Source organism: Heterocephalus glaber, unplaced genomic scaffold (genome assembly GCF_053883595.1).
Source record: "Heterocephalus glaber isolate CG9 unplaced genomic scaffold, H.glaber_assembly_v1.0 deba00001550, whole genome shotgun sequence".
Lineage (NCBI taxonomy): Eukaryota > Metazoa > Chordata > Mammalia > Rodentia > Bathyergidae > Heterocephalus > Heterocephalus glaber.
In genome coordinates, this window is record NW_028258343.1 from 2,973,287 (window position 1) to 2,987,783 (window position 14,497).

The 14,497-nt window shown below is 37.7% G+C and overlaps 1 protein-coding gene across 3 annotated transcripts in view; it reads left to right on the top strand.

Annotated features, from left to right (window-relative positions):
* The first annotated feature begins 554 nt into the window (after positions 1-554).
* The window catches only part of Pex7 (peroxisomal biogenesis factor 7), a 67,657-nt gene continuing 53,714 nt past the window's right edge, over positions 555-14,497 (top strand). Inside the window, exons 1-3 of one of the 3 annotated variants that reach the window (XM_013068052.3) lie at positions 555-801; positions 2,337-2,394; positions 3,297-3,447. In XM_013068052.3, coding sequence (XP_012923506.1) covers positions 687-801; positions 2,337-2,394; positions 3,297-3,447 — 324 coding nt within the window. In that variant the 5' untranslated portion in view covers positions 555-686. Of the gene's footprint in view, positions 802-874; positions 1,224-2,336; positions 2,395-3,296; positions 3,448-14,497 lie in introns of those variants that run through there. The other 2 variants (XM_004871475.4, XM_087190019.1) reach the window with 2 other exon arrangements.

Consider the following 14,497-nt stretch of genomic DNA (forward strand, 5'->3'; position numbering starts at 1 on the left):
CCAATGACAAATCTCATTCTCTCTTAGCTTCACTGTTGCCTGATTTAACATTGCTTTAAGTTACAGTGGACCCTTATGAACTTGACTGGTTCCCGTGGGCTGGTTGTGACTAAGTCAATACAGCTGATACCTGGATGTTTACCTGGGTACACACTATAGATAACAAAAGGCAGATGAATCTTCCACTGATCAACCCAAATTGTTCGTATGTCAGGCTGGTCGTAACTGGAGGGTCCACTGTATCAAGGGGAACACGGGACTCAACTGTCTTTCTGACTGGCTAAATGGTTTCGAAGTTTGCAGTACCTAGAGGAAAATTTCCTAATGTCAGTCTTTCAAAAGTTCAAAGAATAAAAATCAGTTAGTCCTGCAGTGGAGGCTGAGATGTAACAACAAAAATTTTCGAAATTAGCACCTAACCCCAGCTCACTCCCCAGTTGGATTTAATTATTGATCACTTCAACTGGCGGAAATCAATTTTGCTTTGCCCAAAACAAAAATGGTCTCCATCAGCGTCAACGCCCTTTCCGCTCCGGGCCAATCGGACACTACGACTCAGGACATGGGCGCTCTCACTTCCGTTCGCTCTTTCTGGACCTCTAACTTCTGTCACGAGTCGCCACCGTAGGCCTCCTACTCGGGCAATTTTTGTGGCCAGGGCGGTGAGACCGGAGGCGGCAGGGGCAATGAGCGCTGCGCGGACACTGAGGGTACCAGGCCGCCACGGCTACGCGGCCGAGTTCTCGCCGTACCTGCCTGGCCGCTTGGCCTGCGCTACCGCGCAGCACTACGGCATCGCGGGTGAGGCCGGATCGCGCTGCCGGGGCGGGGACTCGCAGGAACGCCGCCGAGTGGGCGGGGCCCCCGGGTGGGCAGGGCCGCGAGAGGAGGTGTGGGGCGCGGGCTCCTCTTTCCTCAGCGCCCAGAATGGTGTGCTGGTCGGGGGATGCTGTCCGGTTCTTTGCCAGTTTACGTGTGGAAGAGGCTTAGTACCCAGGTCCTTGTTTCTGAAGACCGCACTGTCTCCGGTGCAGAAACGCCCCGTGCAGATCGCAGGGTGAACCTGTGCGCCAGCCCGACGGTCTGACTCTGTTTGCAGGACCCTGGCCTGGTCATCCTGGTGCCTACGCAGAGCTATCTCACCGTGCCTCGCTGTTGGCTTTCGGGCACAGAGCGGAAACGTGTGGATCGTTTCCCGGCCAGTGCCCTCATGAGATATTACTGTATGAAATATGTCCTCGCCTTTTGTCTCCCGGGGAATGTATACATTTGAAAGCAATTGTTTTTTTAAAAATTTGTTATTAGTATAGGTTTGCAATACATAGTAAATACATTCATCGTGGGGGATTGGGCTGTACATACATATCGCATTGAAAGCAGTTGTCTGGCCGCGGACTAAATGGAAGGGCGCGGGCCCATTCTCGATTTTGCTTTCTTTTAATTCACGACTTAGCTGTTATTTACACAATTCAAGTCCCAGCTATTGTTTTCACACCGGAGCAGTGCAGCGAGTCATTACATAATGTCAGCGATCTGTTTTTTTTTTTTTCTTCAGTCCTACAGTAGAAAAAAAAATGAAGTGATTAATAAAACTCAGAGGGAAATGCTTTACCATCACCATTATTTAGTGGTGATATATTCATATTTACAATCCTTGCCCACCAGTTAGATTGAAAACTCAGAAATTTGTAACGTTGCTTTAAATGTTTTGCAACAACTCCTTCAAAGGAATTGGTATTTGAAAAACCAGCCAGTCATGTTTAAATAACTTCCCCCTTGATCTCTGTAAAGATAAATGTATCTTTTAAAGGACATTACTTGTGTAGTAAAATCATATTAGACAAGATATTATGGTTTTCAGCCCTTCACCAAGTATTTGGTATTTCCACAGTTATACATTTAAAATTCCATGTGGGATATATTTTACATTTATTGCCAAAGCCGAGTGAGAGTAGGAGGAGCATGATCCAGGGGTCTCTAAGCCTGAGATTTGTCATCTGTCACTAGGAACCGTGTAACTCCAGCTTGGCCAGTCTGGGTGCCTGGAGTCTTGGCTGGTCAGAGTAGGCACGTGGACATCTTGCCCTTCTGTCAGAGCTGTGTCCAGATTCCAGTCAGGGGGGAGATGGCAAGTTGAATATTTAATCGCTGAAGCACAATATGAAAAAAAAACCAGCACAATTCTGACCGTTTTGTATACATGATTCCAGTAACTTTAGGGGGAGATTTGTGGTAGTAAAATCAGGTACTCAGAGCTTGACAGAGTACTTCTTTGGTCTTAGATGTTCCCCCTGGAAGGTTCAACAGCATGACCTCGATTTTGTCTTTCTCTTTAGGCTGTGGAACCCTACTAATATTGGATCAGAATGAAACTGGGCTTGCCATTTTTAGAAGGTAAAATGGCTTTAATTATTAAACTTCCGTATATTTTCTATTGCTATTAAAACTTTAATAGAATTAAGTTTTGAATCTTTTTGGTCAATAAAATGTTTTAATCTGAAATATAAAAAGAACTTTAGCATTTGCACAGTATAGAAAATTTTTTTTGCCATTGTGTTATGATTATGCCACATTTCCTCTAAAGGTTATTTTTTAGAGTCCATTTATAAATTGTAAGATTTAAACTTAAAAAGTTATCTAATTAACACTTATGTGTTAAATGTGTGTAACAATGGCTGCCTTTGCTGTCATAGTATAGTTTAGCTTCACTCATGCAGAACCTAAGTACCTGTCTTGTGGATTAGCCAGCTCCTCTCCTTTCTTTACCTGCCTATCTTCCCTGGGTGACTGGCTGTTGTACACATTAGTATTTCCATCAAGTTAGTTAAAGGTTGAAAAAAGAAAGTAAATTCTGTCAGAAAATAACTAGCTATTCATAGCTCAGGTGAAAGATTTATAGGACAAGTGTTATATAGCTCAGGTGAAAGATTTATGGGAAAAATTGGAATAAGTCTAAGTATTTTGAAGGGCTTGCTGGCCTATGTATTGTATGAGTCACAGAAAGTGGTAAGCTTTCAGGTATGGCAGCATGCCATCATGTTAGTAGTTCAATATTAATAGTTGGGAGACCTAATTTTAATCCAGCTTTGCAGTTTTCTATGTGTATTACCTGGGCTATTCTAGCCTTTCTGTTTTGGCCTCTGTAAAATACTGCTTTACTTATCTCCCCTCCATTGTTGTAAAGATCATATGAGACAATGTGTGTTAACATATGTAGTAAACTAAAAAAAAAAAAATAATAATAATAATAACATTGTGATTGCCATTTACTTTTTTCTGAAATGATCCCGGTGTAGCTTTGACTGGAATGATGGCCTGTTTGATGTGACCTGGAGTGAGAACAATGAACATGTCCTTGTCACCTGTGGTGGTGACGGCTCACTGCAGCTCTGGGACACTGCCAAAGCCACAGGGCCACTACAAGTCTATAAAGAACACGCTCAGGAGGTAGGAAGAGAATCTCTTTGAGCTGATTGTTTTCTTTTTAGATTTTGGTTGAAATCCATTTGGGAATGGACACAGGGGAACTGTTTTCAGGGTTGTGTTGAAATTTTAATGATTCTTGCATATGTTAGAAGTCAGTTATTATTCGATTATTCAAACACAAAGCACCTCTTGGCCTAAGGAGCTGGGAGAGAAAAGAAAAAGTCAGGCTACTCACTAGGTAGTAAAACACCTTGAGTAGTAGTATACTGTGGTATCTTTTCTTCCAAAGAGACCCATCGCTTTCTTTATGCCATGAGAATGTTCCTGCCATGCAGTGCCCTAAGATAGAGGCAGGAGAACTTTACACAAAGACATTACAAGATAGTCCTTAGGCTTTAGTCAGATTCCTGAGGATTTTCAGAATATATTTGAGCAGAAGCATCAAGTAATAAATACAAGGTGGAGCATACTAAAGAAAAATCTGAATCTAGATTTTATTTGTGTATATGTAGCATGGGAAATGGTTTGGGCTTCAGTCATACTAAAATACATAACTATTTTCAAGGAAGATGATGGTGAAGACATTCTCTTTTGGTGTTTTACCTTAAATTTTAAAAATATTTCCTCAAGGTAGCAGTAGATCCTTCAAGTGAATACTTACAAATTTACTTTTGGAATTTTTATGTGCTACAGTGCCGGTACCATAATAGGGCATCAATAAATTCTTATTAGATGTAAGAATATAATCTTTTGTGGTAAAAAGTTTAGTTTTGTGAGGGTACCGGGTAGTGTTTTATATTTATAGCTATTAAAAATCAATATATCTAAGATTAGTACTGAAAATAATGAAAAATTTTATCTACTCTGTTGTGTTGTGATGGCTATTTGAATAAATGTAGTTGTAAATTGCCATGTTTTCAGAAAAATCACTGAATACTAAGACAACTTTGGTAAAGAAGGAAATTTAATTTCAGAATGTTCAATGAAAGGATAAATCTCCACAGAGCAACATGTCCAAAATTCATTTTTGGTGCCTTTATGACTTTTGCCGTCTTCTTACACCACATGTATTTTATATAATGTACTGTTTTAGTTTTAATTTTTAAAATATTTTTCCTTGCAGAAGTTATTTTTCTTAATTTTTTGCTGCCTTTTATTATCCATATAAATTCTAGGGTGGTAACTATAAGATCATAAAATAATATCTAATTACGTTAATACTGTTTTTGTTTAAATCAATTTTAGGTTGTTACTTTGTTCTAAAACAATAATATTCATGAAACCCTAGGGTGGGATAGCTAGTGGGTACATTTATTTGTTGTTAATATATATTAAGATAAATATGTAATGAATAAAACAAATATATGCACCAGTTAAAATCACTTCTTACACAACCAATGGTGTATATATATTCTCTGGGAAATACTGTTCTAGAATGTCCCTGACAGATAGTACCTCGGTCTTTACTTCATCTCAGTGAAAATGAATTTCCCTATTTCAGGAGATAACGTATGTAATTTAGGTTGCTCTATTGGTTGGAAAGTTGCTTATCTTACACCCAGATCTGCCTTCTGTAGTATTGCTTCACTTTCTCTGAAGTGGTGAGACTAAGATCAGTCTCCTTTTCCAGGAGAAAGCTTGACTACAGCCATCATGCTCCTTCTAGTGTGTCCTCTGCCAAACCATGCATTTGTCATCTCCAGCCTGTCCTCAGATTATGTGATCTGGACATCTTTTACCCTCCTGGTAACCCTCCTTTTGTACTCTCCTGTTTTTCAGTGTCTCTTTTAATCTTTGACCTCTGGCTCTAGTCGTATTCCCTGAGCTGGCTGTGTACATATCTCTCTCAGCCATGTTATGGTGATGCGTCCCTTCGATTTTACTAGTACAGCATCTAGACCTTTGTTATTTGAGCTGCTGTGTGTAATTATAAAACAGGTTTTTTGAACTGAAGACACTTGGTTTTGTGTGTGTGTGTTTTGCAGACTGTTATTCTAGATCGTCCTTCCTCATTTTCTCTTCAAATGCCATTTTTGTTAAGCATCTGTATCAGTTGGAATTCCTTGGCTGTTATTGTAATAGAAAACTCAACTAAAACTCTTCAATGACTAGATTTTATCATTTGGGATCACTGTTACTTTAGTTTATTACCTTGTTGCTGAATATATAATAGGAATGGAAAAATAGTAAACATTTTAAAAGTTCGGTGAGGATATGTAAAAGAGAGGATGAACTGAGAATATTGTTTTTTCTGTTTCACAACTTATAGCACTGTGCTATTGAGAGTGAGTTAAAGTGACTTAAGTGATGATATAAAATCATTTTAATCCAGGTATTATAATTTTTCATTTTTAATTTGCTTTTTATGATTTTTAAGAGTTAAAACTTATTCTCATTATTGAATAGCATCACTTATCAACTTGGTGTGTGTGTATATATATATATATATATATTTTTTTTTTTTTTTTGGTACTGGGGATCGAACTCAGGTCCTTGCGCTTGCACAGCAGGCGGTGGAACCACTGAGCTAAATCCCTGGCCCAAAAAATCTTTAAAAAAGAAGATGATTTGCTTTCCCTTCCAAAATCATTATTCATAGTGTATTTATCTAATGTCAGAGCTTCCTAACTTTTAGAGAAATTCCTAATTATAAAGAAGAGAAAATGATAATTTTAGATAGATGGAAACTGTAATAGAGTAAATAGAAAAAGTCTTTCATGCATGATTATTGTACTACGTCTGTCATCTCTCATGTACTTAGTGTCAGCACTATGCCTATCTCCAAAGCAAGGTACATATCCACAGAGAGAAATTAGAACCCCGTCTCTCTAGGTTTAGAATCTATTAGGAAACATATATAGGAGAATTGTGCATCTTACTTGATAATTTTAAATCATATGGAACTATAAATTATTTTTAGTTTTTCTGCAGGCTCATATGAAGTGGATTTATTGACAGAAATATTTAAATATATGTAGAATTTACATTTTTATCAGACAGGACTATAAGAACATATATTGCACATTATTATTTATTACAAATATATATGCTATATCATATATATTTGAAAAAGTAGCAATGGAAAGATAATGTAAAAACATGGTTACCTTTATAGAGAGAAGGGAAGAAAGGGCAGTGAGGACAAAGATGGAAGTAAAATTTTTCAAAATATAACTTCTGTTCCAGTTTTGACTTAGGACTATTGAAATATTTTACATAGTTAGAAATCACAATTTAAATTAGAAAAGGCAATGCTAAAAATTGAAAACAAATTAATCTAGTGGTTTGTCAAACTAGATTTTGAAAATAATGTATTTCAAGTGACTTTAAAAGCACACTATTGTGATTGGTAAACAAAAGAATTAGAAATAAATTATAAACTGGATTCAAAAAAATCAGTGTTATTACTTTGAAACTCTTATGTGTCTCTAATAGGATAGACTTTAACAGTCGTCATGTCATTAGAAACCAGAAGTTTTAATGTAAGAGAAAAGAGATTTGGGAATTAAAGAAAATAAGTAGCAGTACTTAATCTTAAAATTGTGTGGGAATTTCCATAAACATCATTTCCTAGTTCTTGGCAGTGTAAAGACTTAGGAGTAATGAAACTCAGTAGCAGTGAATGTCCTTAGTGTCTAGATTATGGCTTCTAAATACTGTTTCCTTCCAAGAGGAACACTGGTTTTTGTAGAAATCATTTATTCCCAGGCTGTGTGGGAAATATGCAGGAGGGAGTCAAGACTTCTTGTATTAGAAATCAAGAAAGCTCCGAGAAGCTGAGAAAGACATGTCCAAAGTTTAGAAGAGCAACTTGAAGGGGCTCTCACTGGCCAAAGATGGAACAATTTGAACATCATAATGAATGATAATAATGAATTGAAACATGGTACACATACCACATATGTATTTTCACTCCTTATATGAAATTGTGATGATTAAAAAATCATCACATTAAAGCTTAATAGGACAACCACTTCATCCTGAAAATTGAAATAGAATTAAGGCACTTATCTTGCCTGTTCTATATGAATCCTATTATGGAGTAATCAAAAGTTGATTAAAAATTTTATAACAGAATCCTAGCTAACATATGCAGGAGGAATAACAGAATTTGAAAATCATCAGTAGCTAGCTCCTAATGAAATAATGACTGGAGGCGAGGGTCATCTGCAGAGGGTGAAACCATTAATTTAAGATCAAAACATTCTCTGAACAATCTTGGAGCACTAAAAGTGGGTCAGTCAGAAATTACATGCCTCTTAATGTAATAGGAAGCTAAAAAAAATTGAACTGAAATCTGATTAAGCCTCCAGATCTAACTTCCAATTCAAAGGAAATAGGAAGGGGCGAGGAAGATGTTAAAATACTACCACAAGGAAACAATTAGCCAAATTGAGAATGTAGGAAATTCTACAAGATGAATAATTTTGTTTCTTCAACAAAGGCATTGGAAAGGGGACAGCAAAAACAAAGTATCAGGAGGAAGGTTATCCTCGATTAGAAGAGATTTAAATGTGGGTATGGTGGAACATGCCGTTAATGCCAGCACTGAGGGAGGCTGAGGCAGGATAACTGCAAGTTCCAGTCCTACCTGGGCAGTTCAGAGCGACCCTGTCTCAAAATAAAAAAGATGGGGATATTTCATTCCTGGATACCACCAGCAAAAAAAAAAGAGGGAGACATAATACTAAGTGAAAAATGTGGCTCTTATTTGGACACTGATTAAAATAAACCAACCTATAAAAAAGATATTTTTGTGACGATGAGAGAAATATGAATATATACTATTAGACAATATTGAGGGGGTATTGTTAATCTTGTTAGGGGTGAAAATGGCCTTGTGCTAATGTAAAAATAAAGAAAATTCTTCTGAAATACTTAATGAATGAAATGATTGATGTTAAAACATTCCAGCAGTCAGACAATAATGGGACAGATGAGAAGATGGGCAAAATGTTGTTAGTTACAGGAAGGTGTAATTGGTACCTGGAGGTTTATTGGACTATTCTCTGTGCTTTAAAAATTTCCATAATGAATTTTTAAAATTTAAGTTACCTATTTAAAGAAATATGTAGGCCTTTCTCGTCACTCAGTAATTAAAAGTCTGTGTCTCTTTCTTTGCATCAATACAGATAAATCTGAAAATCCTGGGCATAGTTTTTATTTGACACGTTTTAATGAAATTGACCAACTTTAAAAAGACACTAATTTATAGTCAATTGAAAATGAGCTCTTTGGGAATTAGTTTCATTCATAAAATGTGTCCTCTCAAACTGGTTTTGATGAAGTTTAGATTTCACAAAGCAGCACAAAATACTTTTCAGTGTTTTTTTTCATGTTTCCATTTTTTCAATTAATTTTCTTCACCACTGCCAAGAATAATTTCATAAGAAGGGCTTTAGAGGACCCTCCTTTTAAAACATAAAATCAGGTACTGCGAATGTCTTCTTTTCTATATTTAATTTGACCATTTTCCATGATTATTTATTGGGAGTGAAGAGAGAAACAGGGAATAGAGAAGAGAAGGAAGAGTAGACTAAGATGTGCTTTCCCCTCATATTTGTTTCTCTGTTCCTTTATTCCTTCTAAGAACTTCCATAGCTCTCCTAAGTGCAAGGCTGTGTACTCAACCTAGCATGGAAGATGAGCAAGTCAGACTTGTTCTTGCTCTTCTGGAGTCCTTGCCCTCTCCAGGAGAGAGGCCGAAGCTGCCAGTTGTCTGCTATGCACTGTGCTAAGTGCTGAGAGTGAGCATAGTGCTGGGAGTGAGGATGATCGTCTGGGAAGCGGCAGGGAAGGCATCCCATGTATGAAAGAAAAGTAGGGATGAGCTACTCAGGTGTGCGGAGCAAGGCAAAGAACAACCTAGAAGTTGAAGGGTGGAGCCTGTGGGCCTGGTCCAGTCAGCACTGACCACCAATGGGAAGACATTGCACATTTAAAAAAATTTGCTGTGAAATATTTCATACATATAAAATATATGTAAGATTTGAAAATGATATATTGAACACTTACATGTTCATCATCTAGCTTAAGAAATTGGGAGTCTCTGGTTATCCCTTTCTAATCCTATCCTTCCTCTCCCTCTCTTTTTCCTTCCTTCTTCCCATAGTAACCACTGTCCTCAGTTTTCTATTTATATTTTCTTTGCTTGTCTTTTTACTTTTACCATGTATGGACATATTCTTAAGCAGTGTACTGTATACTTTTGCATAATTTTGACCTTTGGGAAATACAAATCAACATGGATGAATCTCACATAATGTTGCATGAAGATCATAAGCTGCAGGAGCCACGTAATAGGAAACCATGGAAAGGCTTTGTATGGTGGAATGACATTAATCTACACTTATGTATACATTATGGATAATGACTGGAGGTGAACAAGAATCTGTGGGAGAAGCAGTTAGAAGGGTGTTATAATCTAAATGGTGGATTATAGTTGATGGCTGTGGTCTCTTCAGAAAGATGATATACAAATTCTCAACCATGGCCCTTCAGGATGTTACCTTCTAAATCTTTGCCCTAGCTTTTCCATGGATATGGTAAGCTTGTTGCCTGCTTTCAGTCTTTCCTGTTCACTCTGTCTGATGCCATTCCTTTCGGATCAGCACTCTAGTCTTTTATCACACTCAAATCTCTACTAAGAGAGGTCTTCTCTGATCATTGTATTGAGAAATCATCCCTTGCTCTTGCCTCCTTACTCGGCTTTATATTTGTAGTTTTGAAGATCATAACTTGAAATCACACATTTACTTGTAGGTGTCTTCTTCCGCTAAAATATAAGATCCACGAGGGCAAGTCTTGCCTAACGTTGTAAGCGTCCCCTCCTTGTCTTGTGCACAGTAGATGCTTACTAAATGTTTGTTGAGTAAGTGAATAACTTGGCTTGAGGTTGGAATAGTGGAATCCCATCTTCTCTTTTCAGTTGTCTTCCCAAACATCTCTAAGGCTTGCACTTTTATCAGAGCTTGAGGTTAATGCTCAAATGCTGATCATATTAGATATTTCCACTTGGCTGTCTTGCTGCCACTTCAGACTCAGTATATATTAATTACACATTATCTTCCTTCCTCCATCCTTCCATTTTTGCTAATGTTATCATCACTTAGTATTATCTCACAGTGTTCTTCTAGCCCTAATCGCTAGGGTGCTGTCTGCCCCCATTTGTGTCTTTTGGGGCACCTCTGGTTACTGTTTGACCTCTAGTTTCTGCCTGCTGATCTTTTAGCCAGTTCCCAAGGCACTGCTTGAATAATCTCTTCTGCGTATCAAGCTGAACTTTCCATTGCAGCACCCCCATGCACTTATGTCTACAGTTGTTCTCTTATTAAAATATCCTAATATTTTAAATATAATAAAACAAAACATTTATTGATTGAGTTGTCTCTTATTTTCTTCTTTATTTATTTATTATTATTTTTTTCTTATTTTCTTCTTTATTAGCCCATTTTTTAACCTCACCATCGTGTCTGTCCTATCCTCAGCTTTATTGTAGAGACTTAATGCTTGCTACTTTGTTGTGTGACAGACAGGACAGCCGGCAACAAGACTGCCCTCAGCCAAGTTGTCTTATGGCTGGGTTCTCTGTGAGCTGATGACAGTGTTGAGATGAGCAGTCAAGGTTTCAATGCTAGCATCACAATGGAAGTATGTGGCGGCAGTGGAATCTGAGCTGAACGTGTTAGTCTTTAGTTAGTAGTACTTGGCAATGATGCAGGTTGTGAAGGTAAATTTGATTGGTTACAATATTTTGACTAACACTTTTTGAGTGCCTGTTTTCATTGTGATGAGCCTAGACATACTCAAAACTCAATGGTTCTGCTCATGAGAGGGTCTCCAAAATCTAGTATTAGATGGTAGTTATTATACATTACTTTTAGTAAAATGTGTAAATGCTGGATTAAAAGTAGGTGCAAACTGAGACGGAAGCACAGAAGGGACCATTTGACTGACTGAGGTGCTCGCCAGGGGAGGCTTAGTTCACAAAGGCTGTATTGGGGACATTCTTGAAGGATAAGTGGGGATTCAGGAGTGGACAGAGACTTTATGTTCTTGGATATGGGTAATTCATGGAAGTGGAATTAGTCTAGGCCCGATGTAGCTCCAGTGAAGGGTGATACCAGCAAGGGCAGGGCTTTATGTCTCTGATATTAGAGCCCAAGGAAACCGGGAAGTTCTGACTTAGCAGTGCCATCAAGCAGCTTGCTGTCAACAGTCTGGCATAGCAATTAAAGGTAGGCTCTGCAAGTAGGCTGCGAAGGTTTAGATTTCAGCTCTGTACCTAATTAGCCTTGGAAACTTGTACTTAACCTACCTGGGCCTTGGCATGCAAGTATCTACTTCATAGAAATGAATATTAAAGGAGATAAAATATATTAAGTTTAGATGAGAATATCTGGCACGCAATGTTCAAGAAAGATTTTGTTTGGTTTTGTTTTCAGTACTGGACATTAAACCCAGAGAGCACTAAACTACATCCCCAGGGCCTTTTATTTATTTATTTTTATTTTGAGACAGTTCTCACTAAGTTCTCACTGGCCTCAACCACGATTTTCCTGCCTCAGCCTCTTGAGTATTAAAAAAAATTTTGTTGTTATTAAAGTGTATTATTGTTACTTTTGACTGTTCTGTTAGTCCAGGGCAGGAGTTGGTAAACTCCATTCTGTGGACCAGGGTCAAACCTGGCTCAGAGTTTGATTTGTGAATAAAGTTTTATTGAAACAAAGCTGTGTCATTGACAAAGGTAGCTTTTATGTGCTACAAGTGCTAGGTTTAATAGTTGTGACAATGCTTGATGGCCTAGAAAGTCTAAAATATCTACTGTGTGACCCTTTATAGAAGAAATTTACCATTTATCATAAGGCCTTTATGAAAGAAGTTTAGAGGCTAAGAGGATAAAATTAAATTCCTTTAGCTCTGAAGATCTTCAGTGATTGCTTCCTAATCTTTGTTTTTCCCATCCTTAACTAATAGATTGTCCAGCAGGTTTTTTCCCCCTTCTGTTTACTTCATGAGGTGCTCTCTGCTGCTAGATTGTGATTCCTTAAAGGTTCTAGCTGCTCTTCTGTCTCACATGAAGAGGGCAGCAGGGGGACCAGGACAGGGGTGGAGGGTAGGGGTTTGGGCATGTGTGGCATTCACTTGGCTACAAAAGTTTAAGCCCCTCTCCTCAATTTTGTAGTTGAGATAAATTTGTAATGCAGTATTTTAAAAATAATAGTGAAAAAGATTCCCAATGAACAAAATACAAAATTTCCTCTATGTTTCTTCTTTTTTTTCATGGAAACTTTAATAATTTTATTTTTAAAAATTTCCAGCTTGGAATTGATTCATGATGCAATGCTAGGCTCAAGGGCACTAGGATTAAGGGTGTGAGTGCTACCCACCCTAAGTAGTCTGAATAAGATAAAAGGGGCAGAGAGACACCAGTAATTCCCTTTTGTTACCTTTGCTGCCTTGTATGTACCATGTTGTTTCTGCTTTGCCATCCCTGTTTTGCATCCCTGCCTTGGAGTTGGCTGATTATGGACTTAAAACTCTATGAACTGTAAGCCAAATAAACCCCTTCTCCTTGAAAAAAAAAATTTCCAGCTTTATTGAACTATAATTGACAAGTTAAACATTTATATATTTAAGGTACACAGTGTAGTTTCTTGATAAAGTATACCTTGAGTAGTGCTTCCCACAATTAAACTAATTAACTTACTCATTACGTGACATAGTTCCCATTTGTGTATGTGTGTGTGGGATGAGAACATTTAAGGTCTACTCTCTTAGCAAACTTCAAGTATTCCATGCATAATATTTAACTATAGTTAACATTCTGCACCCTAAAACTTATAACTGAAAATTTGTCCCCTTGACCAGCATCTCCCTCTCCTTCTGCCCTAAACTCCTGACAACCACCATTCTGTTGTTAGCCTATGACTTTTTTAGATTCAGCACTCAAGTGCCAAAACACCAAAATTTTAAATATATACAGGATCAAAATTACTCATTTTTTTCTCTCCTTGGACTCTAACATGGCTCAGCACAGCACTCGGTAGCAGAGAGCAAGAAACCCTTATTTAAGCCACAATAAACCCTGCGTATTCATACTCTGGCATATATGTGGGGCTAGAGTTTTTTGTTTTTGTTTTTGTTTCCAGTACTGGGTATTGAATCCAGGGCCTTTGTACTGAGCTGTATCCTCAGCTATTTTTAAATTTTTAGTTTTGAGACAGGGTCTTGCTAAGATACTGAGGCAGGGCTTGAACTTGTGATCTTCCTGCCTTTGCCTCCCAAAGTGCTGGGATTATAGGCATGATTCAAAATAACCTGCTGGCTGACCACATTTGATAACATCTACTCAGGTCTATGTCAGGACCGTTTTCATTAAGTATACTTATGTACATATGGGGTGACAAAATATACAGTACATATGTATGCAGTGAAAGTTTAAATTAAAAAAGTTACAGTAAAAGACCCATTGCCATTAATCCTAAGAATCTTTCTCCTGCTTTCAACAGACTTATCCCATGGTTCTTGCCACTTTCTGAAACAGCTGTGGAAGTCTGCTTTCATGAGTGACTTTATGAGGTGTGGTAAAAAATATGGTGAATGCAGCTGCCTTGTGCCGTTCAGTGGAAAGGCAGACTCACAAAAACATGACAGTGTGTCCTCATTCACTTTATTCACTGGATGGGTCTAATATCATAGGACTTCTGACTCTTCCCCAAAGCCAAAATGACCATGAAAGGTAAATGTTTTGAATTGATTCAGGACATCATGGCAGTTTTGAAAGTATGACTAAAGACATGATAGAGGACTTCTAGAACTGCTTCAGAACTTGGCAAGGACAATGATAAAAGTATTCAAAGTGAGGGGAGTACTTTGAGAGGAATTAGTGGCAATGAGTCTTGTACTGCAATAAATTTAGAAAACAAAATTTAAATAATCATCTTATGTTTCAATCACATCTTGTAGCTTATAGTAATGGTCTGTGTGTAATCTGTTGTAAAATGACAGAATGAAAAGTATTTCCATAAGTTTTCAAATAGCTTATTTGAAATGGCTCATTGAGAGCAGT